This window comes from Ranitomeya variabilis, chromosome 1 (genome assembly GCF_051348905.1).
Source record: "Ranitomeya variabilis isolate aRanVar5 chromosome 1, aRanVar5.hap1, whole genome shotgun sequence".
Lineage (NCBI taxonomy): Eukaryota > Metazoa > Chordata > Amphibia > Anura > Dendrobatidae > Ranitomeya > Ranitomeya variabilis.
This window is the reverse complement of record NC_135232.1, coordinates 1,092,364,511-1,092,392,372: the sequence shown is the minus strand read 5'-3', so window position 1 is coordinate 1,092,392,372 and position 27,862 is coordinate 1,092,364,511. Positions and strand designations below refer to the sequence as shown.

At 43.2% G+C, this 27,862-nt stretch overlaps 1 protein-coding gene across 17 annotated transcripts in view; it reads right to left on the bottom strand.

Moving 5' to 3' along the window:
* PROM1 (prominin 1) overlaps nt 1–27,862 on the bottom strand; it is a 264,828-nt gene that overhangs the window by 146,355 nt on the left and 90,611 nt on the right. For all 17 annotated transcript variants that reach the window (XR_013220084.1, XR_013220088.1, XR_013220081.1 and 14 more), the window contains exons 3-5: nt 7,989–8,047; nt 7,351–7,377; nt 2,173–2,378 (exon numbers count right to left, since the gene is read on the bottom strand). Coding sequence is in view for 6 of the 17 variants with exons in the window: in XM_077280016.1 (XP_077136131.1) it covers nt 2,173–2,378; nt 7,351–7,377; nt 7,989–8,047 (292 nt within the window). In the remaining 11 variants the exon portion in view is untranslated. The remainder of the gene's footprint in view (nt 1–2,172; nt 2,379–7,350; nt 7,378–7,988; nt 8,048–27,862) is intronic.

Genomic DNA, 27,862 nt, shown 5'->3' with positions numbered 1-27,862 from the left:
GGGCTCATACTGAAAATAGGGGCTATGTCAGGGCTCATATGTGTATAGGGGGCTGTATGTGAGCTCATACTTTATATAAGGGGTTGTCAGCATACTTAATTCTGCTCAATATTAAGTGATACATTTAATATTAATAAGCAATAATTAATATGTTAATATTCATATTGAGCAGAATTAATTTCAGCCTATTGGTTCGCCCTCCACAATAGTCATGGTCTCTCATGTGGTCCCTCGGGAAAATTAATTGATAGACATCTACCTCCTATGTCAGTGTCCAACTCATTAATTCTAGAGATATCAACCAATGTGATTCAAGGTTTTTACAGATTGGAAATTGTCTTACAGAATAGTAACCTAAGAGAGCCAAGAGAGAATCTTCTTTCGTGTGAAGAGAGGCAGTCTTCATATGTCTCCTAAAGCCTCTTTACAGAAATGGAAGCATGTATCGTGCAACAGGCCTTTAACAAGGTCATATACATCTTATTAAAGGCCATATACATTACATTTGATTCCCTTAAAGGCAACTTGTTACACAAGAAACAAAATTTACCTGCAGATATAGTGGTAGTCTGCAGGTAAACAGGGTCTGGATGCCTTACTGGAGCAGCAGCTACAGGGAGGAAATGAAGTTTTTTTCTCCCTGCAGCCACTTGCTTTCAGTCATCAGGCCAGTGCAAGGAGATGTATACAGTGAGCATGTCTATTCACTTCCTGGCACATTGATTGACAGCCTTCTCTGCATAGTAGGTTATCAATCAAATGGCCAGGGGAGTGGTTACAGTTGTCGCTCACACTTTAGCGAGCGATGACTATAACTGCTCCCTGCACCGCCCCGATGACTGAAAGCAAGTGTCGGCAGGGAGAATAAAACGCCATTTTCTCTCTGTATTCACTGATCCGGTAAGTTCACTAAAAAGGAATAAAAAGCTTTTCAGCTGCAGATTACCCCTATAGCTGCAGGTAAATAGCCTTTCTGGAGGAGACAGGTTCCCTTTAAGGGACTCAAATGTAATGCATTTTATCTTTGTATATGACTTCGTTAAAGGCCTGCTTCACAATAAAGGTTTCCATTTCTGTAATGAAGCTATGTAAATAGTTTGGAAGTTAATGATGTGATTTACTCCCCGCTGATTTTTCTTAGAGAAATTTCTAAATTAGATGACAGATCGTTTATTGCAGATTTGTCACCAGATTTCTCAATACAAACTGCAGACAATGCTAGACTCATCTCTTCATCCCAATGACACTTTGGGCTCATTCAGACTGTCATCAGTGTTTGGCATCTGATTTTTATCAGTGTTTGATCAGTGTCAGTTTTTACCATTAGAGCTTTATCCGTGATTTTCTCATATGAAAAGAAGGCGGTTTCTCAAGATTCTCCTATTAGTCTGTGAAAAACAAACGGCGCTCTGTTGGCATCGGAGAGCTTTCCGATTTTTCATGGACCACAGGCTACCATTGGCGAGTTTGATCCATGAATTGTACGTGATTTTGTGCTGATATTCAGTCCCCAAAAATACACAGACATGGGAACAGCCCCATAAACTATAATAGTCGTGTTCTATCCATAAAAAAAAGTACGTTTGTAAAAAACTGATGTCTAAATGAGGCGTGACTTTAACAAATTCATATCAGAATGGGTTAAATAATCCTGATCTTAAAATGAGCTTTTAGAAGTCCAACTAAAAAGCACCATAACCAAGTTAGCACAGTTATCTGTGCAACGCCTCAATATCCCTGATGAAGCCATTTTGGTGATACACATGGCTGCAGCAGGATGACTGATTTAGGACTCACCATAATCCTATCGTATACACATTTTATTTTTATTTTGATGAATATTGCCCCCTTGGACTCCTTTTTATCTCTTACATATGCTCTTTTTTATGCATTTTATTGAACATGTCTCTGTCTGCTCAGACTGACTGATAGCTGCAGTTTATATTGAGCAGTGTGAGATCTCAGCAGGGAGGAGGGACACTGAGAAGCTCTCAAATCAGTCAGGCTGGGTGGGTAGAGATTGTGATTGAAGATTATCCAGCCATTCAGATAGGAATTATTAAAGTAAGTACACCAGCCTCAACTGATCCAAAAGATCTAGTTAATAATGTAAGCAGTTTGTAATGTGAAATCAACTGACAGACCATCAGTAATGTAGTATTCAGCGCATACCTTATCATCATAGTCGTCACAAAGAGGGAGGTGGCGAAACATCCTCGCTGGCAGTCTGCATTCTTCTTGTGTCTTTGATGCATCTCCCCTCCACAGTTATCACAGCAACGACACATGCAGAAGCACAATCCCACCAGGGGCACCAAGAGGAAGAAGATCAGTCCCAGGGAAGCAGCAACGATGAAGCCAACCTCATAGTGTATGGTCTGGAATATTGGAAGAAATACATCATCAGTGGAGGAGTGATAGTGAAAACGTCAACTCATTAAACCACAATCATCTGTGTATTAAGTCCATAAGTTCTTCTGATTTTGTAGTACTATTATTAGGAAAAGATTTTCTTGACATTTTCCCTTTAAGACAGCTAGCACATTTCATTGTCTGATTACATAGATCAACCATAATGCCATCAGTAAGTTGTTTTTGAACTTTTTTATTGCTTCTGGGTCTGTATGTGCAAGACGCCTGTGCCATACATGGATGCAATTCTTGTACTGTTCATGTTTAGCAGTGTATACACTTTCCTTGCATTTTTGCTGGTACAACTCATCTTTGATTTTTTCTTCTGCTATTGTGTGACCTTCTTTTGAGATGATACAGCTGTCATCTTTATATGAAACTTTATTTTTTTGGCTTGTGAGTTTCTTCAAAGATAACAGATTGCTCTCAAGACTAGGTACATAAAGTATATGCTTTACTGGGATATTGTCACGCTCACGCCCTGACTGGTGGGCGTGAGCTCGGGGGGGTTTGTGGCCCCACTGTGCCACAAACCAGACTACCCTGGAAGGGGCGTGACTATGACAGCTGCCTGGGTTTTCACTGGAGCCTCTGATGGTGAGGTCAGGCTTGTGCAGCAGGCAGCTGCCAGGTGCTTCTCCAGGGTGGTGTCTGGCTGTGGCTGCTGATCCCACTTGGGAGACAGGAACACCAGGATTGGTGTGGGCATCAGGCAGAAGAGCACGGCTGAAACTCAGACGAGTAGGCTGGCACGGCTGAGACACAGGGCTGGCAGAGACACAGCAGAGAACACAGGGCTGGCAGGAACACAGGACTGGCAGGGACGGCAGGAACACAGGACTGGCAGGCACGGCAGGAACACAGGGCTGGCAGGAACACTGGATTGGAAGGCACGGCAGAGAACACAGGACTGGTTGATATGGTTAAAGAAGGAACAGGTAGGAACCTGTTCACACTGGAGGTGCAGATATGAATATGTAGTGTGGAGGAACAGGTAGGGACCTGTTCACACAGGAGGTGCAGGAACGGATATGAAATATGAAGGAACAGGTAGGGACCTGTTCACACAGGAGGTGCAGGAAAGGAAACAAGCAGAAAGGAATGAGGTATGAAGGAACAGGTTGGGACCTGTTCACACAGGAGATGCAGGTACGGAAACAAGCCAGAAGGTAAGGAGAATGAAGGAACAGGTTGGGACCTGTTCACACAGGAACAGAACCGCAAGGCTGCGAATAGGAATGGTAGAGCAGCAAGAGATAGTGTAGCAACAAAAGCTAAGCAGAGCAGAACCACAAGGAATGCGAAGAGGAGCTGCAGCGAGAGGTTTCTGCAGCAAAGCAGAGCGGAGCCACAAGGAATGTGGAGAGGAGCTGCAGCAAGGGATAACTGCAGCAGAAGATAAGCAGAGTAGAAAGGAGCAGAAGTGCGGAGCAGAGGTAAAGCCACAAAGGTACAGAGCAGGCAGAGCCGCAAGACTGTGGAGTGTAAGCAGACTGAAAACACGTGGAAAGACACAGCAGGGAAAGAAGCCACAGACAAGGAGACCGAGATAAGACTAAGTTCAGACAAGGAAATGGAACAAGACAAGAAACAAGGACAAAGACACAGGGACCAGGATATTCTGCCTCCTGGAGGGCGGACAACAAGATCAAGGCAAGAGCACAGAGAAAAGCCTCCAGAGAGCAAGGCCTGGCAAACTCAGAAGCTAAACACAAGCTGAGCTAACACATTGCACAGGCCCAGACCACTGGGTGGAGCTGCACTATATACTGGAGGCCTCCTGGCAATTGGTCAGGAAAAGATTAGACAGATGCACCTGATTCCTATAAGAACCAGAGAGTTTAGGCGCCGCCCCCCTATACACACAGCCAGGAACCATGCGGAGAGCAGAGACACAGAACATGGAGCTGGCATGAAACAGAAACCACATCATGACCTGGAGCAGTGGGTAAGATAGTGTGAGAGATGCGAGGCCATGCCGTGATGCCAGCAGAGTTATTACAGATATTTTTACTTTGTGTTGGGGAGACTTGATAATTAAGAAAACAATCGCCTATTCCCTCTGAATTCATATACTGACCATTAGCCAAGCTCACTTTCTCTGACTTACTTTGCTCTAGGTTAGAGAAAAAGCTTTGGTCGTTAGTCATTTGACTAGTTGCCCCAGAGTCTATACGCCATGCAAGCTGTAATGTACTTGCACTAATAGTAAACGCAGCTTTAGCACTAGAAGTGTCATATTATTCAGTAATGGCACTCTTAATCCTTTGGTTATTATTGTGCTTTTTCAGCTGATAAATTCGATCTTTCCAGACTCTGCAGTCAGTCTTTAGGTGCAGCAATTTCTTTCAGACAAAACACTCACATGTTTTCATGTCTAGGGTTGGCATTCCATTGCAAACAACATAGAAGGAAGAGCTTTGAACAAAGGCTATATATACAAGTAATTTTTATTTAGCATATAGAGTGTTAAAAACAGCTATGAACACATAAAAAAAAAACAGTGAGAAACCGCAGAAAAACAATTGGTGGGTATACCTGGATAACAGTATATACACAATGGTAAAGATGTATGTTGCGTAATGACTAGTGATAGTGACCCAATCAGAACATTTAGAAGCACAAGATGAATACACAATTAGTATATGAAAAAAACCTCAAAGTTCTTCCTTCTTGGTGCATTTATATTGCTATGCTTTATGAATTTATCTTTTTTTGATAAATGTTTAGGTGTACAGGTCCTTCTCAAAAAATTAGCATATAGTGTTAAATTTCATTATTTACCATAATGTAATGATTACAATTAAACTTTCATATATTATAGATTCATTATCCACCAACTGAAATTTGTCAGGTCTTTTATTGTTTTAATACTGATGATTTTGGCCTACAACTCCTGAAAACCCAAAAAACCTGTCTCAATAAATTAGCATATTTCACCCGTCCAATCAAATAAAAGTGTTTTTTAATAACAAACAAAAAAACCATCAAATAATAATGTTCAGTTATGTACTCAATACTTGGTCGGGAATCCTTTGGCAGAAATGACTGCTTCAATGCGGCGTGGCATGGAGGCAATCAGCCTGTGACACTGCTGAGATGTTATGGAGGCCCAGGATGCTTCAATAGCGGCCTTAAGCTCATCCAGAGTGTTGGGTCTTGCATCTCTCAACTTTCTCTTCACAATATCCCACAGATTCTCTATGGGGTTCAGGTCAGGAGAGTTGGCAGGCCAATTGAGCACAGTAATACCATGGTCAGTAAACCATTTACCAGTGGTTTTGGCACTGTGAGCAGGTGCCAGGTCGTGCTGAAAAATGAAATCTTCATCTCCATAAAGCATTTCAGCCGATGGAAGCATGAAGTGCTCCAAAATCTCCTGATAGCTAGCTGCATTGACCCTGCCCTTGATGAAACACAGTGGACCAACACCAGCAGCTGACATGGCACCCCACACCATCACTGACTGTGGGTACTTGACACTGGACTTCAGGCATTTTGGCATTTCCTTCTCCCCAGTCTTCCTCCAGACTCTGGCACCTTGATTTCCGAATGACATGCAAAATTTGCTTTCATCAGAAAAAAGTACTTGGGACCACTTAGCAACAGTCCAGTGCTGCTTCTCTGTAGCCCAGGTCAGGCGCTTCTGCCGCTGTTTATGGTTCAAAAGTGGCTTTACCTGGGGAATGCGGCACCTGTAGCCCATTTCCTGCACACGCCTGTGCACGGTGGCTCTGGATGTTTCCACACCAGACTCAGTCCACTGCTTCCTCAGGTTCCCCAAGGTCTGGAATCGGTCCTTCTCCACAATCTTCCTCAGGGTCCGGTCACCTCTTCTCGTTGTACAGCGTTTTCTGCCACATTGTTTCCTTCCAACAGACTTACCATTGAGGTGCCTTGATACAGCACTCTGGGAACAGCCTATTTGTTGAGAAATTTCTTTCTGGGTCTTACCCTCTTGCTTGAGGGTGTCAATGATGGCCTTCTTGACATCTGTCAGGTCGCTAGTCTTACCCATGATGGGGGTTTTGAGTAATGAACCAGGCAGGGAGTTTTTAAAAGCCTCAGGTATCTTTTGCATGTGTTTAGAGTTAATTAGTTGATTCAGAAGATTAGGGTAATAGGTCGTTTAGAGAACCTTTTCTTGATATGCTAATTTATTGAGACAGGTTTTTTGGGTTTTCAGGAGTTGTATGCCAAAATCATCAGTATTAAAACAATAAAAGACCTGACAAATTTCAGTTGGTGGATAATGAATCTATAATATATGAAAGTTTAATTGTAATCATTACATTATGGTAAATAATGAAATTTAACACTATATGCTAATTTTTTGAGAAGGACCTGTATATATCTGTATTGTTAAATAATAAAGTGTCTTTAGAGCAGAAAGCATCTGATGAATGGTCAGCTCACTTTTTTTGTAACCGCTTGGCGTCTTTTTAGACCATATGGTGATTTTTTTGTGTGTTTCACTATTGCTTCTTCAGGTGGTTTTTCAGAGTGGTCCAGTTCTAAACCCGCCTAAAGAAGAGGTCATATAAGTTTACCCCAAGGTTTGTTTTCTAAAGTACTTCAGGCCAACACTGGCTGTGGGGAAAGCTCCGCACCTATTCCTTTTAATCCTGAATACTGGGATTTGGGCTTCTTCTAGGGTAGGTACAGAAGCTTCCACTATGGTACATGTGTTACATGGCGTATATTGTAAAGACTTCTTCGTCCTGACTGTTCCCTTCAGAACCTGGTACAACAAGGGTAATGTTATACTACAAGGTTTCTCTGGGCGATGCTGGATATTTCAGTATAGACTTTGCCTTTATTGTCAACACTGTCTTTTAAATTGAGAAAACCGAATTGTGTCCTCACGGCGAGAGCTCACAGGACATAAGACATCCCACTGGCAGGTTACAGGTCTACGATATAACAAGATGAGATTACCTGCAGAGTCAGGACGACGTTCTCCGGCTGCAGAAGGCACAGCGGTCGTGGGCAGCATGTAATGAAGAGGCAGCAAGCTTAATATCAGGATAAACCATTCATGGATGAATGCATCAAAAAGACAGTGACAAAACAAGGAATCAGAAACAAAGCGTAAAGTCAGCTACACTTTTATTCTATAGAGGCTATAGATCATGCATCGGGGCTATATCTAGTATGAAGTGTTGATGGGATCATACTGGAAAATTCTTTATATTCTTTACATCCTAGAAATCAATATTCATAAGACAAATATCAAATTGGTGAAGTCCAACCGTCCGTGTCTCCAAAAAACAGGAGCCTCTTGACCCCCACTCCCTCTTTTAAGGTGGCTAGTAGTGATGAGCAAACATAATCCGATAAGGTGTTATCTGAGTATGCTCTGGTGCCAGGGTGCTACTATTGCACTCTTCTGCATCTTCATATTATTTATTTTTTCTTTAATTATTTTTTTTTTCTTATACCGCTTTCTTTAAAAATGAAAGAATAATTTATAGAATTGGTTTTCAATTAATTCACTACATTTCTTCCTCAATTTGTTCATCACTTTAACCGTAAATATTGGATATTGTGTAATTTGGAAGCACTGAATACATTACCTTCTGATAGTCGTTGCGTGTTTCGCCAAACTTCTGCTGTGCTATCCGCTTCACTAGGTCTGAAATGGACAAATAGAGGGTAGGTCAGTAATAAATCAGAACTGTATTCTCTTACATTAACCCCTCCCCCACCAGATTAGTAAAGTCTTCCCTGTGTCTGTATACGACCATACAGTACAACCACAAGCATCCACTATACAGCAAAGTAACGGCACAGCTGATTATAGAGGATGCCTTTTAAATGGCCCAGTTGTATCCGATCAACTTTTCCCTGTTTTCATCACAATCCATGCAGATTGCAGTATCTTCATGTAAGGAGCTCGACTCAACTGCGATTGGGGTCCCGGTGCTCTGCAGCTACTTTTGAGATGAAAATATACTGTGGTTTGCAAAAGTATTCAACCTCCTTGGCTTTTTACCTTTTCTGTTACATTAAAAAATCTGTTTAAATATTTTTGTAATCCGATTTGTGTGTGATGCATCAGCACTTGATGAAATGTGTCACGTAGTGACTAGGGACTGTGGGCACCTACCTGATCCCTCGAACTAGGGGGCGCCTTAGTCTATCCCTGTCCCCAGGATTACCCCAGATGGCGGAGATGCTGGGGTCATGAACCTTACTATGCTCCTATCTAAACCTTATCTAATCCCTCCCCCACCCAGGGAGGTGAAAGGCTGGAGTGTATAGGATTACACTAACTAGACCAACAGACAGTGATGAGAAAAAAACTAAAATCATACAAAAATACTCGCAAAACAGGGGAGGGATAGGTAGGAGAAACCAAATAGGAAAGGATGAGGATAAACATGCAAACCAACTCCACGAAGCAATCTCCAGAACAACTCTCCAACCGCCTACTGCAAACACTGAATAATTCCTCCAACACCAATCCAGTAGAACTCCTAAGTGCCAGTGGCAAGCATATATACTAGAGGGGAGTGGTCAACACTGAACAGCTGAAACAATTCAGAATGGAGAGCTCCAGAAGATCAACTGAACTGATTAACCCTAGCAATGACGGAGCAAAGAAAAAATCTGCACAGTTTAATAGGATTGAGAAGCAGTTCTAATCAGTGCAGGATTTCGTGCGAGCAGACGTTCTAGGCCCTCTCTGTCGCGGTATGCCCGGGACAAATGAAGTGAGAAAAATGTAGACATAAATTACATTTATGGGATCAAATAAATAAAAATTGGCATGTTCATATGTATGTATTCACCCCTTTTGCTATGAAGCCCCTAAAAAATTCTGGTTCAAGAAATTACCTTCATAAGTCACATGCTTATTGAAGGGAAATCCATGTGTGTGCAATCTAAGTATATACACTTTACCTTTCCTGAAAGGCCACAGAGGCTGCAACACCATTAAGCAAGAGGCACCACTAACCAAACACCATGAAGACCAAGGAGATCTCCAAACAAGTCAGGGAAAAAGTTGCTGAGACTTACAAGTCAGGGTTCGACTATAAAAAAATATCCCAATCTCTGAACATCTCCCGGAGCACCATCAAATCCATTATCATCAAATGAAAAGAACATTGTACCAAACAAACCGGCCAAGAGAGGGCCGCCTACCAAACCTCTGAGCCAGGGCAAGGAGGGCATTAATCAGAGAGGCAGCACAGAGACCAAAGGTAACTCTGAAGGAGCTGCAGAGTTCCCAAGTAGTGACTGGAGTATCTGTCCAAATGACCACAATAAGCCATACACTCCATAGAGGTGGCCTTTATGGAAGAGTGGGTAGAAAAAAAGCCTTTACTTACACACAAAAATTGTAAGGCTCATTTTGACTTTGCTAAAAGCCATGTGGGAGACTCCCCAAATGTATGGAGGTAGGGGCTGTGGTCAGATTAGATAAAAATTTTAATATTTGGGCCACCAAGGTAAACACTATATCTGGCACCAAACTATCACAGCTCATCAACACAAGAACACCATCCCCACAGTGAAACATAGTGGTGGCAGCATCATGCTGTGAGGATGTTTTTCAGGAGCAGGGACTTCGAACATGATCCAAGTTGAGGGGAAAATGGATGGTGCAAAATACAAGGATATTCTTGATCAAAACCTGTTTCAGTCTGTCAGTGATTTGAGACTGGGACCGAGGTTCAACTTCCAACGAGATAATGACCCAGAGCATACTGACAAAGCAACTCTTGAGTGGTTTAAGGGGAAATGTGTAAATGTTTTGGAGCAACCTAGTCTAGACTATAATCCAATAGAGAACCTGTGGTCAGACTTGGAGATTGCTGTTCATCAGAGGAAACCATCTAACGTGAAGGAGCTGGAGCAGTTTTGCCTTAAAGAATCCCAGTGACAAGATGTGGAAAGCTCATAGAGACTTATCTAAAGCGACTTGCAGTTGTAATTGCTTCAAAAGGAGGCTGTACTGTCTTTACGGCCGGTTTCACACATCAGTGGCTCCGGTACATGTGGTGACAGTTTCCTCACATACCGGAGACACTGACACATGTAGATCCATTCAAATGAATGGGTCTATGCACATGTCAGTGTGTTTTCACGGACCGTGTGTCCATGTGCAAAACACGCTGACATGTCCGTTTTTGAGCGACAGCACGGATCCATACAAGTCAATGGGTCCGTGTAAACACTAAAATTTAAATAAATTGTTTCAATACACAGACAGCACATGGATGCCGCACAGATGGTACACACGGATAGCACACGGATGTGACTCACGGACACGGATATCTCCGCTACCGGAAATATCAGGACGTGTGAGACCGGCCTAAGAGTGTGAATAGTTATGGACACTGAAGATTTTTGTTATTTTGTCCTATTTGTTGTTTGTTTCACAATAAAATGAAAAGCAAAATGTTCACAGTTGTAGGCATGTCCTTTACATGAACTGGTGCAAACCCTAAAAAAACAAAACAGTGAAACACCAGGTTGTGAGGTAGGAAAACCCCAAAAAGCCAGGGTTGGGGTGGAGGGTGAATACTTTTGCAAGCCACTGCATAATGAGTGCAAGAAACAATCCCCAATTTTCACACTGTGATTCCTACTGTTGCCATTAAGTGGCGCTGTTTTCCATTTATAATGTCACTTTAATTTCTGCCATGCTTGTATAGGATAATACTATTGTTTCTGAGCTGTGGAAGGTGTAAACTACAGATGCGACCAGCCAGAATATAGACGTCTGCAGCCCAATACTCCTATACTTTACAGAGGTTGTCTGGAAGAAATATAACTAATCTCGTCAGCACAGTGATCTACTCTCTACAGCAGAGCAATGATTGAACTTCTGTACTGATAATGAATTTATATTCAGTAACCGTAAAGGTAACATTAAGCACGAAACACAGCGAGCATTCATCTAGCAGCGATTTCCCCTGTACATAAGCGCACATGCTTCTAAGGACCTGGTAGATAACAATGGAGAGGTAAATGAGCGGACCAAGAAAAGGGCAACATTGAAAAATGTAGATGCAGTGGTCGACCAATGTAGCTTAGTGCAGCAGATGAAAAACACGTCACGCTAAATTCCCTTTAATGAACGGAGCTTTTTTCCGTTTTTGCTTTTTCGGTTTTCTCTCCCCTTCTTCCCAGAGCTATAACTATTTTATTTTCCCGTCAATATGGCCATGTGAGGGATTATTTTTTGCGGGACGAGTTGTAATTTTGAAAGACACCATTTTACCATGTCTTGTACTAGAAAATGGGAAAAAAATTCCTAGTGCGGTGAAATTGCAAAAAAAGTGCAATCCCACACATTTTTTTTCCTTTGTCTTTTTTGCTAGGTTCACTAAATGCTAAAACTGACCTGCCTTTGTGATTCTCCAGGTCATTACGAGTTCATAGACACCTAAAATGTCTAGGTTATTTTTTATCAAAGGGGTGAAAAAAAATTCCAAACTGTGCTAAAAAAAATAAAAAATTGCGCCATTTTCCGATACCCGTAGCGTCTTCATTTTTTCGTTATCTCGGGTTGGGTGAGGGCTTATTTTGTGTGTGCTGAGCTGGCGTTTTTAATGATACCATTTTGGTGCAGATATGATCTTTTGATCATTTTAATGCAATGTCGCAGCGACCAAAAAAAATGTAATTCTGAGCTTTAGATTTTTTATCTCGCTACGCCGTTTAGCGATCAGGTTAATCCTTTTATTTATTGATAGATAGATCGGGCGATTCTGAATGCGGCGATACCAACTATATGTAGGTTTGATTTTATTTTTATTGTTTTCGTTTGAATGGGGCAAAAGTGGGGTGATTCGAACTTTTATTTTTTTTTATTTCTTTCATATTTTTAAACACATTTTTTTTACTTTTTCATGCTTCAATAGTCTCCATGGGAGGCTAGAAGCATCCACTAGTCGATCGCTTCTGCTACATAGAGATGATGCACAGATCGCCCCTATGTAGTAGAATTGCAGACTTGCTATGAGGGCCGACCACAGGGTGACGCTCACAGCAATCTGGCATCAGCAACCAAAGAGGTCTCAAGGAGACCTCTGGCTGTCATGCCGATGCATCGATGACCCTCAATCATGTGATGGGGGTCAGCGTGTGCGTATTTCTGGCCCGATGGCCGGAAGCGCACGTTAAATGCCGCTGTCAGAGTTTGACAGCGGCATTTAACAAGCTAATAGGCGCGGGAGGATCACGATTTCACTCGCGCCTATTGCAGGCACATGTCAGCTGTTCAAAACAGCTGACATGTTCCAGCTTTGAGGTGGGCTCACCGCCGGAGCCCACATCAAAGCCGGGGATATTGACGTCGGACATACTATCCCGTCTGACGTCAGTAAGGGGTTAGAATCAGAAGATGTCCAGCAGTGCCATTAGTTTAGAACAGGCAGCAACCAGTGGGATTCAGTTACTCAGACGTCTGACCGACCAGATGTGCTCTTCATTGCAGCCAAAACCCAGACCTGCAACATGGAAACAAGGCCAAGAGACTCAACTATGCATGAAAACATGAGAATTAAGGTGAAGAAAAATGGCACCAGGTGCTCAGGACTGATGAGTCAAAGTGTGAAATATTTGGTTATCAATAAACTGCTGGAGGGAGAAAAAGCGCAATAGGGTCTTATCTGGGTATTTAGAGATAAATTCCAATTGAATTTACTCATTAGATCGAGCCCAAACACAGGCTCATGAGAATGTCAGCTGCTGCAGATCCACCCGGTCTCCTCGTGACCAGCCAAAGTGAAAAAAGTGGATTATCTCCGCGCTGCTTTTTTTATTCGTCAAGCAGTGCAGAGATAATCCACTTTTTTTCCAAATATTTGGCCATGAAAAAAGGCAGTTTGTTAATGGCTGGCGAACGGTATAATAATGAGTGTGCGGTAATTCAAAAGAAAAAAGGAACGCAGCACTCACCGGAGTTGGAGAGGATAAGTCTTCTTTATTTAGAACTTGTAGCAGTACATGTTCACGGCATGGGGGAGTAGGAGGTGAGGAGCGTGTGAGGCAAGACGGTCCATCTTTTTGCAACAGGAAGCAAAATGGATCATGAGGACACGTGCTACGGGCCCTACTGGCTTTAATGATAGGACAGATATGTCCATCTTTTTATAATATTTCCCCAATGGTCTGACACTAATCCCCTGTTTAGTCTGTGCCTTTTCGTGCTGTGATGAAATTGTCATTTTTCCTTGGTAAATTCTTGGTGGCTTTATTTACCTAAATAATGGGCTTCTACAAAAGAGGTAATTAGATTAAGAGTTGGATTCACGCTCTCGTTCCCTGTCTGTCGTTTACTTTTTATTTGGCTTGTCTTTTTCACATTTAGGATTTGAATCCCCCTTGTATAGTTAGATTCTTGTACAATTAATAGGCAGATTCCCCGTCTTTAAACCTTGTATTCCTCACATAGGTGGACTTGCGAGTTTATAAATGATGAATTAGATCATTAATGTCGGCATGAGATCTTTTTTGTACTGAGATAACTTATAACCTGTTTCAATCTGCATTTTATCCACGCTATTATGGTTTTAATCTGCACCTTGATATTTTGCACCTTGTTCATCCGGAGGGTAGTGACGCCAGAGGGGAGGGGTTTTTACCTTATTTCTCCTGGCGGAACTTCCTCCTGATCATGGACCCGTAGAAGCGCTACCGTTCAGCGCGAAACGGCCGTTAAAAGTCCGTCTTGCCTCACACGCTCCTCACCTCCTACTCCCCCGTGCCGTGAACATGTACTGCTACAAGTTCTAAATAAAGAAGACTTATCCTCTCCAACTCCGGTGAGTGCTGCGTTCCTTTTTTCTTTTGAATTACCGCCAGCTCAATCACTTGCTTTCATACGCTAGCACCTCCGTTGGTAAGCACGCTGGATGCAGTGCATATGTCCGATTTGTCCTCTAGTTCTAGAGTGGTGCCACTTCACTTTTTTCTTATTTCTTTGGTTGGATAATAATGAGTGTGTGCAGCCCACAGTGAAGCATGGTGGAGGTTCTGTGAAAGTTTAGGCTGCATTTCAGCAAATTGAATTGTGGATACTCATTCCTCATATATTACCATTAGGGAGACGTCTGTTCGGCCCATAGAGCTGCATTTCTCCAGCTGTTCCACAACTACAAGTCCCAGGATTCCTCTGTCAGGGGATGTTGAGAGTGATAGCTTTGCCATAGCGTGGAAACCTGCCATAGGGCATTGTGTGCAGTAATGTAGTGCACAGATAATACCGCATTACAATATTCATATGGTTTGCAAATTCTTCACCCTCACCACATTGGTTATACAGTGAAAACCACAGACATCATTTTCCATAGACGCAATTCTAGGAACATTTCCTAAAATCCTATTACACGTGGTGCCAGTAATAATGGCGTAGCTGCAGCAGGCGTACATTCATCACCATGTACCACCCCTGTGGAGTGTTATCGTTTTGTGAGCCCCAGTCTGGACATCATTGTGTGTTTTTACGGTTCATTTGATTTGCAAGGTCAGGATTTCTTTAATTACGCTGGCTAAACCTCAGATTTTGCCACTCTGCTGCACTAATCTGCTCCTGGGGGTCACAATGGCACGAATATAGAAGCCAATAATAAATGAAAGTCATTACCATGCAGCAGCGGTGAAGGTAATTCATGGATATTGGTGTGAGCAGAGCAGCTGATAGCAATGGATGGACCTCATATAGTATCTATAGGTAACCTGGCGCTGCGGCATATGCAGTATATACAGTAGGGGCGCACCAGACTGGGCCGAGGGTATGTGCGTCTGGCTTTTTTTTTTTCACTTTTTTTTAAATGTCCTTTTTATGGTGAACTGATTGACCCCAAAAAAAACGGGAATCTGTCACCAGGTTCTTTTCTGCACCATCTGAGAGCAACATGATGTCAACACAGAGACCCTGATTCCAGTGATGTATCACTTGCTGGACTGCTGGTTATCATTTGATAGAATCACTGATTTTTCTGCCAGTTCTTTGAATCCTGAGCTCAGTATAACCCCGCCCACACCTCTGATTGACAGATTTCTGTGCACACTGTGCATAGGCGTAGCCAATCAATCTGAGGGTGGGGTTATACAGAGCTGATGAATATGGAGGACTACATGGCAGCAGGTTTACTAGTCCTCAAGTGATAATCTCCTGCTGATAAAACAGTGATTTTATGAAAACTACAGTAAGCAGCCCAGTAAGTGACACATCACCTCTTCCCCTACATTATATTGCTAACAAATAAAGTGGCATTCTAGAAAATAGGAAATATTGAGAATACTTAGGGCATAAAGTGGCCAATTCATGTGTACCTGGCAGCAACAATAAGGCGATTCTCGTTGCTGGGAACCTATCTAATATGAATCCTCTCTATTGGACCACTATTTCCAGATCAGTCGCAGTCTCCTGGCCCAAACTCTACAGCATTACTTAACTGAATAACGATAAGTGCTAAAAGTGTGATTGTAATGGCCCATAGAATAAAACTACGGTAATATGTTATTTATAACGTAAAGTAAACAGAAAACACAAATTATGATAAAATAATGACAGAATTGCTTTTCTTTGATCTCTCCTTCTGTCCTCAAATATTGGAAAATAGTTAATAATTATGTACTGTAAAATCGTGGCATTAATAACTACAACTTGTCCCTCAAAAAACGTCATGGTACAGCTACAGCGATGGGAAACTTAAAAAAACAACAACTTATGGCTTATGGAATAATTAACAAAAAGGCATATAAAAAAAACAACATAGGCAGATACAGTGTTTGACTAATAATGATTTTTAGTAAGGAGACCTGCGGCCAGTCCAGATTTCGCAGTCTGTACACAGAAACTCGGACCTGTGAGAATGAAAGTGTTCAGCATGTCTGATATTAGCATCATCCACGGTGTGTGAGCATTATATTGTTGATGTGGCTATTAGGTCTTCGGATACCTACCTTTTTAACCCCTTTCTGACATGGGGCGTAATAGTAAGCCCATGCTGGATTCCCCCTGTTTGGTGCGGTCTCCAGCACTGAGCCTGCACCTTTCCAGGCACATGAAATCTGATCTATACAACTGACATGTGCCCGCGACAGCCGCAGGTGGAACTGCAATCCACCCGCGGCTGTTAACTAGTTAAATGCCTCTGTCAGTCTCTGACAGAGGCATTTAACTCGTGCTTACAGGAAGCACGTCACTAATACCGCCCATCGGTGAGCCCGTCACATGATCGCGGGTCACCGATGGGTCGGCATGACAACTAGAGGTCTGCAGCAGATCTCTATGATTGTCATTGCGTAGATTGCTATGAGCGCTGCCCCATGGTACACACATTTGCAAATATTTTACGTAACTTTGAGGCCTTTGTGTGCACTCAATTAACGTTAACTAGAACTTTACTTTTTAGGCTATGTGCACACATCATCTTTTTCAGGTGGTTTCTGCCTGGAACCCACCTGAAAAAGCACTCAACAAATGTAAAAATTAAAGAACATATGCACTGAATTGCAAAAACTAAAGTGCTGTGCACAAGTTCTGTCTTTTGTAACTTCTTTTATCCGCTTCAGGCGTCGAAAGCTTAGAAGCAGCTAAAAGAATTGACAGGTTCATGCTTCAGGCGGCTTCCACTTCTACTTAAAATTATTACATTTTGCAGGTACACTGTTGCCTAAGAGACGCCATTGCGCATACGCTTATACCGGTTTCCCATTAATATTTTTCAATTTTTTAACAGCCTCACACTTTTATATAGGAAACATATTGGACGCAATGTTAAAAAAATAGGTCCAACGTTCATCCTTTTTTTAAATAGATTGAAAAAGAGCAGCAGGTTTTTTTTATTTTTATAGGATGTATAAAATGCAAAGGGATGAAAATTGATACGTGCACAAGCATATGTTCAACGTTTACTGATATGACATACGTTTTTCCCATGGTAAGAAACAAGCCTTGGTCAAAAAGAACTCGGTGTATCAGCGACATCCCAATTTTTGTATGTCACTGAATCCACCAATGGACAAGTGAGCAGAGGGGTAATGGACACTCCATGACAAGTTCATATCAGATCAAAGCCAAGCAGCGAACAAAAAGCCCCTGTCTGCAGCCACTATTGAGCATCCACAAGATACAAAGGAGCTTGACCAGACATAACCTGATTAGATCAGTACTTGTGTCGTCTAATAATAGGGAGCTTAACGTCAACCCAGCTGTTGTGCTTTGTGCATGGTGGTTGTCTCTACAGTGAGTACAAAGCTTGTTGTTTACAGGCTGGAAAACAGGAGAAATGTCTCCGTGTCTTGTGCTAAAAAGTAGACGATGGCTAATGACCCTTAGGGTATGCGCACACGTTCAGGTTTTTTCGCGTTTTTTTGCAATAAAAACGCTATAAAAACTCTTTAAAAACGCATGCATTATGCATCCTATCATTTAGAATGCATTCTGCAATTTTTGTGCACATGATGCCTTTTTTTCCGCGAAAGTTCACAGCAAACGTATTTAATGTCCAAACAACTCACAAAATGAAAAGCACACAGTATCCTGCAAATCGCAGCCAGGGCGTCACAACAGTCCATATCCGAAACCAGTTGCTGAGGGCGACTGCACCACCGTATGACGCTGCGGGGGTGCCAGGCGTTTGCTGCTCTTGGCTCTGTGTTACCTCACACAAGCTGGCTGTTGCTGAGCCACCTGCTCTGCCACTTGCAAACACTGACACACCCAAACCCTTTACTGCAGGGTTTTTAAATGTAATCTGTGGCCATGATCCACTTGTAAGACCCGGCCTGAAGGGAGCGAACAGCCCCACTACCATCCTGTAGTTCGCTCCAAAAATAAAAGCCCATGCCGGGTTTTCTTAAATCTGCCTCGGGCAAAAGGCTTGTTCAAGACCACGCTTACTTTTCTTCCACATTGCAACTACAGCTATACCTGTGACTGCAATGCACTCCAGCGGCCTCAATACGCTTCTAATCGCATCCTGAGGGATACATAGTGTCCCTCGCATATAATAACCGTCACTGCCTCACAAATCCCCTCCCCTCTGTTCAAACTTGTGGGGTTGAACATTTGCCACCAAACAGAGTGCCTGTGACAGGGCATCTGCATTTCCCTGCGACTTCTCCACCCAATGTTCCACCAAAAAACTAATATTTTGTAGGGACAAGAACCATCCGGTGACCCGCACATACCTCTCTTTTGCGTTCTTCATCCAGACAAGGGGTAAATGGACAGAGCAAATATTAGCATAGGGACTCCAAGTCCCACTTAATCGCCAAGCACTTCTCCACTACGCTATAATTTTTCTCTGCCGGGATCAGTTTCTTGTAGGAAAGTAGGTGACTGGATGTCCATCCCCATTCACCTCTAGCGACAGTACCGCACCTACGCCTACCTCTGAGGCATCGGTTTGTACTATAAAGGTTTTACTGAAGTCGGGGCTGATGAGGACTGGCTGTCCACACAACGCCGACTTCATGGACTGGAAGGCCTCCACTTGAGGGTTCAACCATACCATAACCGACTTCTTACCCTTTAACAGATCGGTTAGGGGTGCCGATCTCCCAGCAAAATTGGGTATAAACTGGTGGTAGTACCCAATGATGCAGAGGCATGCCCTCACTTGTTTCGTACTTACCAGCTTGGGCCAGTTTTGGATGGCCTCAATCTTATTTATTTGGAGTTTGATAACCCCACGAACAATCACGTACCCTACGTACCGAGCCTGCATGAGACCTATCGCATATTTTTGGGGGGTTTGCTGTTAACCCTGCAATTTTAGGTAGCACTACTTGTACCTGAGACAGATGGGAAAGCTAGTCGGTACTAGAGATGACAATACATCTAAATATGCTGATGCATACTTCTGGTGAGGCTCTAACACTATGTCCTTCAGCCTCTGGAATGTAGCCGGAGCCCCATGTAGTCCAAAAGGCAAGGTTATATATTATGGCAGATGTAGTTGTCCTAAAATTTATATTGGACTGACATCACGACGGTTGGGTACGTGCACACGTGAACATGTGCGTGACATAATGGCGGCAGAGAGTGAAATGGATTTGACAAAATTGAAGACATTACCACGTCATTTTAAGCAATTTCATAGGTGTAAGTCTAAGTTCCTCTCGGTAAGGGGGATTGATAGTGTCCAGTGTGGCATCAGGGGGGGCAATATTAAGCGCCTCCTCGCACAAAGAGAGTGCCGTTGGATCACCACACTGGGGACGATGACCCCCACAGGGATTCTCCTCTTATTTGTAATTGATCTTTGATGAGGTTTTTTCCCCTTCCTTTTTCCTTTTTTCTTATCTCTATTATGTCCATTAGATTTTAATCATGTGTCTCACTGTTTCATTTTTTTACAATTTTTTAGCGTGCAGTATTGTTGATCGCATTCATTTGGCCTGTTGGGGTTACTTACTTGAAGTGAGAAGAAGAATGAGAAATAACAACATGGAGTGAAGCACTCATCGATGAGAAGATGCGTTGCAATGTTAAAGTTTAAATATGCACAACATGTCTAATTTAAGTCTGTTTGTGTGGACTTTAAAACATAATTATCTCTCTATATATATCGATGTGTTATATCTTTTCATTCTATGGGACATTATATCCCTCTACATTTGTTATGGTCCCCATATAAATGGGTTTTTTCTTTTTTGCGGTAGCAATACTGGTGATTGTATTTTTATTTTTGATGTATATTGTAATTGTACTATTCATCGATTTATTTATCTAAGTATGTGATTTTCATCAATATAGGAATAATATTTTATACTGCACGGTAAACTTAGCACTCTGTCACTTTAACACTTTTTTTATATATACATACAAACGCGAGCATGCAAAATCCTCCCTGTCTCTTTCCCGGAACCGCAATAGACCTGTATCGCGTGGTGTGGGTGTGGCGCTGGTCCGCTCAAGTGATCGGAGGTCTCTTGGGTGACCTGATGCTTGAGATGCAGGGAGGAAGTATGCCTGCGTTCCACATAAGTGCACCACCACATTAAGATTATGCGGTCATGTGACCGGAGGTAGTCACTATTTAAACCGGACTGAGATCCTGATTAAACCACGCCCCTGAGGAAGCGGTAACATTTGGACACGAAACGCGCGTTGGGGTAAGGTGAACAGGGTCCAGACGGAACTTCTACATTTATGGGTAAATCTCCTGCTCACTCATTCTCACTATTATGTGCACAGAGGTATATAGTGATTAAGGGATCAACTGTTCGTATTGATACACTTCTTACAATAATCACTATATATTAATGCACATGCACTTTATATTATTATGGATATCATGCTTTCTTGTAGGATTCTTTGAACCTGCTGTGTGCATTATATGTCCTGTTCTGCATTCTTTGGTCACTTTTTGTATCCATGGATATAGTCGCATTGATGATAAAATCCCTATACTTCAATTTTTGTAATATTGTGAAAATTTAATGTGTAAACTAGCATTTATCTGTTTAAATAAATGTTGCTATTTTTTGTAATTTATTGGCATCATTTTGGATTCTTTTTTTTCTCCTGTGATGACAGGGTGGGTTCCTGTAGCTGAGCGGTCCCAAACGTAACAGGGGACACTTCCAGCTCGGGGATTGTCGGAGTCTCCTCGAATTCTCCTGCCAATAGGGAAACCTATTGGGGCTACACTCTGTTCCTAGGTTGGCAACTCCTACGGCAGGTATCCCTGACTCGGGATCTTTGGTTCCGCGCCCGGAATAACCTTTACCCTGGGAGGGTTAACCCTGTGCTCCCACATGGACCACAGGGGCAAGTCTCTTCCCAACACAGTTCCATATGGAAGGTACTTCTGGTAGTACTCACATCAGCTGATGCCTCTGTGACCGGAGGTAAACTTTTTACCGTTGGTCACAACTGCTATCTCACACGGTCATCTGACAGCAAGGGAACCGCAGCTCTCAGACCGGCGGTAATGATCTTACCGCTGATCAGAGGCAGTGTTTGCCGCAATATCCTGCAGTTGAGAGTGTGGCAAACAACGGATGTTCGGGGCCCCAATTCACCTGAATTGGGTCTGGATTCGGGTACTGTTCTGGTACCCAAACTGGACTTTTTTTACATTTTCGTCCGAACCCGAACATCCAGAGGTTTGTTCCTCACTTGCAGAGAGCCCACTTGCAGACCAGGTATATTGAGGTGATGTGGAATCCACAGTCTTACATGGTCACAGGTGTTGCCAGAGGCATTGGAGTTGGACAGGACTACCTGTTCCCGGATTATTTTGGGAACACATGGGGAAATGGCGGAACTGATGTCGGTTATGCCTGCGGATTTGAACCATATTATAGTTTTTTTCTCCGAGGTAATATTAGTATGGTCCGAAATAATTCCGAGGGTTACATGGCAGGGTACCAGGGACGCCATTACCGTTTAGAAAGCCTATAGAATGGTTAATTGTTGCATTTCCCGTTTTGTTTGATCCAAGTTTAGTGTAGTGGTATACCATAGGCAATTGGAAGGGGATAACTGTCGCTTGATGGGACCGGATGGCGTTCATTTGAATGACATAGGCCTGTACATATTCTTATCGGGCCCCCAGGATAGGGTTCAGCAGGCTTTGTTGTTGAGTAGAGGTCGGGGATCAAAGTAGGTTTACACAAGCCCTTCGTGGTGGTAAGATTTATCGGTTTGGAGAGCTGAAGACAAACTTGCTTCCTAAGAGCAGGTGATGCATACAGTTTTGGCTTCCGGATGATATGTTTGACATGTTTTAAGATAATGGTTATATGTGAGAATAAATAAAAAAGAAAAAATACAAGCTGTAGCCGACCCTGTCTATCAAAGAGTCATGTGTCTTATGCCTTTTTGGAGTGTTTTCTTTTTTCTTTTTTATTACCTGGAAGGAACCTATTTATTTAAAAGTTTGATGTTATAGTCTCGCCAATCAGACAGATGCCTGTGAGCATATGCAGTAGGATTTATACATCATGATCTTGATGTTGTGGATCTCACCAGAAAAGTAAATGTAGACCACCCTGCTTTGTCATGTTAGAAGATCCCTGCGTAGTATTGAACATATCACAAACATTTCACACACATCCAAAATGGGGTATATGGGGTATTGGCGTACTCAGGAGAAATTGCACAGCAAATTTTTCCTGTTATCCTTATGAAAATGCCAAATTAGGGGCCAAAATAATTTTTTGTGAGGAAAATGTCACTGGTAAACTTTTAACCCTTACAACTTCCTAACAAAAAAAATTTGGGTTCCAAAATTGTGCTGATGTAAAGTAGACATGTGGGAAATGTTACTGTCATGCTGTTCTGTCTGTATCTGGTTTTCGGTGTGACAATGCATGTCTTTGCTTTAACCCTTTGCTCTTTTCCCCCTAATTGAGCTGCGATACTGTTGGCTGTTACCTGTATGGAGCCTGCTTAGTTCCCTGCTCTGCTGCATAGCCGTACATGGTTGATAAGGTCTTTGCTCTGCTGCATGACCATCCACTTGTGCGGTCCCTGGTGGAAGCTGTCCGCGGGTTGCGAGGTCATTTGCAGCTGGTGCATGACTTTCCACGTGTGTCTAGGCGTGCAGCCGCTGCCAGGTGCCCTGAGCCTCAGTTCCTGCACTGATTGTGCTGTAATGGTTTCTCTTTGTGCTAAGGGCGTGCACAGCCACACCTCCCCTGCTTTTATCAGAGTTCGTGTGTGTACTTGAAGTGCTGTCCCCAGCCAATTGCTGAGGGGCAGCTCCTATATATAGTTTCTCTGCCCTATGGGCGGGGCCTGAGCTACTCACAAAGCTCATGAACTTTGCTATGTGTGTTTTGTGTTCCTGGACATCTCCTGTCTATGTTTTGGTACCAAAGTCCTTTCCTTGATTCCTGTTCTGTCCTGTTTTGGCGCCTGTCCTGGAGGCGGTATAGCCAGGCCTGAATGCTTGATCCTGTACCTGACCCTGTCTGAACGCCTGTCCTGGAGGCGTTATATCTAGGCCTGAATCCTTGATCCTGTACCTGACCCTGTCTGAACTGTGTTTGCTGTGTTAATGTTCCTGGAATCCCTCTGTGTTTGGAGCCTCGCACTCAGTGACTTTGTCTCTTGTAACCGGTGTTTCTGCTGAGCATCTACTACTCTGTGCTCTGACTACCATGCGGTGCTAACCCCGTTCGGCCCAGGTGCAGTCCGGTGGTGCTTGCACCATCACGCTTGAGTTCCTTTCTAGGTCCAGTGCCCGGAGCCTGACGGCCGTAGCTTAGAACCTGATGACCGCCGCTGCCTAGTCCTGTGCCATCTGTGTTCCAGCCGATGATCGGGGCTGCTGCGCCGGTGTCTCTGATGTCCGGCATGTGTCTGATGTCTTCGTGTCTTGCCTGTGACCCGATGTTCCGCTGGTTCCCCGGGGTTCACCCTGTGCTCCTGCTGAGCATGTGCTGCACCTGGGGCCTGAGAGAGGCCATCCTAGTATTCCCGTGCCAGATAACCCTGGACTACATCAACCCGTGATGACTCCTGCCATCGTCTGACGTCTGTCCAAGGTGTCCAGCCTGTGTCCTGATGACCTGATGTCCAGCCTGTGTCCTGATGACCCTGATGTCCTGTCTGTGTCCTGGTGTCTTGCCTGCGTCCTGATGACCTCGTGTACCCTAATGTCCTGCCTGTTTCCTGATTTCCCACCTCGGTGATCCACTGGTGCCTTAGGGTCCACTGGGTGGTACCCTTCTGGGAGGTGTGAAATTGGGAGCCTTGCATAGTCATGTTTGGTTTGTGTACTGTGTGACTTTACTTCAGTCAACTTTCCTTTTTCTATACCTGAAGTTGTGCGGTGTAATAAAGTCCTACGTGTCTCTTTCCTTGTCCACATGCTCAGCTGCCACAGAACCCCGGCCCCTGCCCTCCCCCAGTTCGGGTAGGCCCGGGTCCCCCCCTCTGCGGTATAAAGGGTCCGTATTGCGTCCCCGGGGACGCGCACTCCACGCCGTCATGGTCGGTCGGTGATGGGGGCGTCCTATGGGCTGGGCCGTATCGGCGGCTGCAGCTTACCATGACAGTTACTTATTAAGTATTTTGTGTGACATATCTCTATGATTTAAGGGCATGAAAAGTCAAAGTTGAAAAATTGTGAAATTTTTGCAAAATTTCTGGTGTTTTTTTCACAAATAAACGCAAGTCAAGAAAAGTTACCACTATCATGAAGTACAATATGTCACGAAAAAAACAATCTCAGAATCCCTGGGATCCGTTGAAGTGTTCCAGAGTTATTATCTCATAAAGTGACAGTAGTCAAAATTGTAAAAATTGACCTGGTCATTAACGTCAAATGACCTTCGAGGTTAAAGGGGTTAAATAAAAAAAAAAAAGTAGACATGTTTGGTACCTGCATACTTGTACTGACCTAGAGAATCATATTGCCAGGTCAGTTTTACCATATAGTGAACATGGTAAATGTTTTTTTCAGCAATATTGGCAGACTAGAAAAAACGTATAAGAATAGGATATCGCGCTAAAACACTATTTCGAACTGATGTGGGTTATACACAACCCTGCTGCACCCACTAACGGCCGCTAGTCGACTGTCAAACCTAATAATAATACATGAAAGTAGTGATGAGCACCTGCTCCTTACCTAAAACCTAGAGGATGGTACAATAGGGGTTACAGTCGGCAGCGGTCTTGGTTGTGGATTACGGACACCTCGGCAGCAGGAGTTACACGGCGGTAGTAGAAGTATTTGGGAAGCGCGCAGAGCCAGAAGCGCCCCGGCCGGTAGCGATCCTGGATGCGCGGCTAAAAAAGGGTTAGCTTCTTGCCACATTTCTAACTCCGTAGTTTTTGTGACGTCACACGCTGCAGAGCTGAGCAGTGTCGGACATTTTTTAGCCGCGCATCCAGGATCGCTACCGGCCGGGGCGCTTCTGGCTCTCCGTAATCCACAACCAAGACCGCTGCCGACTGTAACCCCTATTGTACCATCCTCTAGGTTTTAGGTAAGGAGCAGGTGCTCATCACTACTTTCATGTATTATTATTAGGTTTGACAGTCGACTGGCGGCCGTTAGTGGGTGCAGCAGGGTTGTGTATAACCCACATCAGTTCGAAATAGTGTTTTAGCGCGATATCCTATTCTTATATGTTTTTTTCTAGTTCACCTGCAGGTGTGACAGGTGAGGCACAGCACCTGTCCGATATCAGCAGCTTGCACGCATTTACCATTAGCGCCAGTGTGTTACTGTTCTTCTTTTGTAATATTGGCGGACTGCTTCTGCACATGGAAAAAAATGTAATGTAATTGCTGCAGCAGCAATACTATAACTACATGGATAATAAGCAGCAGCCAGCTGTGTTTCTTCCTGCCCCTACCTTACAGACTTGATCTGTTCTCATATCTCACTCCCTGCTAATTAAATCTATAATTTTCCCTTATCCTCACACACTAATCTTCTTGCTGTCACACACTATCTGTACAGTTTATTCAGTGTTTCAGGGTATGCTCTCCCTATCTTTATGACTAAGCTGTGAGCTGTGATGTCCTTTCACTATCCAGATTCGCCACAAAATTACTGCTGCATTTTCATAAACTATGATGGGCCCTCCTGACAGGCTTAGCTATAACATGTGACAGCTGAAAGACGTTATGGGGAAGCCCGTCATGCCAAGGTCATGTTATACTCCTAGGGTTGATACAAGCTTCTGAGATGTGTAACATGGCGGGGACTATTATAGGCAATTTGTGAATTCCTTAAAATTCTACAGAAATTTCTATCAAATCAGTTTTCTCATTTCTACAAAAAAGTCTAGAAATAGGCAACAAGTTAAAATAAGACATATGGGAGATTCTGATTTTAATAAGATTTGAGTTTTCTATCATTTAATGTCAGCATAGACCGCTAATGCACAGACTGGCAATGTGTGTCAGCTTCACGTAATTCTATGAGGCTAATACCCACGTGTCAAGAGAGCCCTGGCAGGTCCGTGCATTGCCGTCTAATATTGGACCAATTTTTACGATGTCTGAATGAGCCCTATAGTATATCTACACTTACTATACTGTATATTCTCCCGGTGGGTCTGAAAATTTGTTGTGGTGCCATTATACAGGGGACAGCGCAGTGGCTCAGTTCAGTCAATTATACCATGTAAAGAGTAAATTGGACTTCTCGATGATGCTTTCTGGATGTGTTAGGGCTTGGACAGAAATGTACTGCTCGCTTATCATGCAGGTGTGTTATACTATACCAGATATTTAAATTCCCAGAGGAGCATTTCATGGCCTGTAAGTCTCCTCATGCCGGCTTGGCACTCTCCATAAGGAGAATGTTCCACCTTGGACTCCCTGTCAGAGGTCTCTCACCCACCCAAATCAGACCTCCGGCTTTGCATTGATGAGTGGCAAACAACCCAAAACATGTGTCTGCAAATGGAGCTTCTAGTTTGGCTTTTTATCCTAAGTAATGTGGCAAGGCTCAATAAAGGGTCGATATTGACTATTAGGATCACTACATCGAATAAGGGGCGCTATAGTTCCAGTCTGCTTCCGCTCTAAAGAGTCTATTAGCACCATACCAGTGCGTCACAGCACTCTGGAGAACAAAAACATAGGCGCGCTTTCACAGTGACACCAAGTGGAGAGATACACGAAATCGTCACGCCAGAATCTCCTGCTTCTGTATTATCCATTTTAGTCTTTAATCCGGCCTAAAATTCCATCATAATCCTAATGAGGAGTTCTATTATTTAATGTCTTTATTCATGGTTTCTTGACATACTTGTTCTAGCGCCAATCATGGTTCCTACTGTACTTTGCTTCAGACAGTTTATTTCCTGCTTACGTTTCGGCTTGGATATGGGGTGCAGCTGAGCACTTCAACCTGTAGGTAGCATAATATTTTGACTAATGCCTTTTGTAGGAGGCCTCATTAGAAACAAGTCAGATGTCACGGCTTCTGTCCTCAAGCCTCATGGGCTCTATTTGTGAACTGGATTCACTAAGCCATAGGTAAAGACGAATAAGCATGTCCAGAGGCAATGGCGCAGCAGAACTGATTTTCTCAGATGTCCCATGAATCAGAAAGTACCATGACAGTGGAGCATATAGGATGGTATATAGACAACTGAAGCAGGAAGCCCTGAGTGAAGCAGAGCCACATGTGAGGATATCATCCAGCAGGGAAACAGTTAATCATAGGAATAACAGAAAAATATATGCAGTCTGGTATGTTACAAAAGGGATGCAGTTAATAGCAGGATAGCAGTGATATCATTTCAAGTGATTCTTGCTCGCAGAGGTGTAGTTACATACAGTAGTAATGGACAAATAGCAATTCTAGTAGCTGGCTTGTAGGGTTTATAAAGCAGATGTAGGCTAACAGGAGTCTGTAGCTATTAAATAGATAACCGAATAGCAAAGAAGTAAAAGCAACTGGTTCTTACTTGCAGAACTGAATTTCACACATAATTAGCAGAAAAATGTAGGCTAGCTAGGAACTTGCTTAATGTGATGAGTTACCTTGAATGC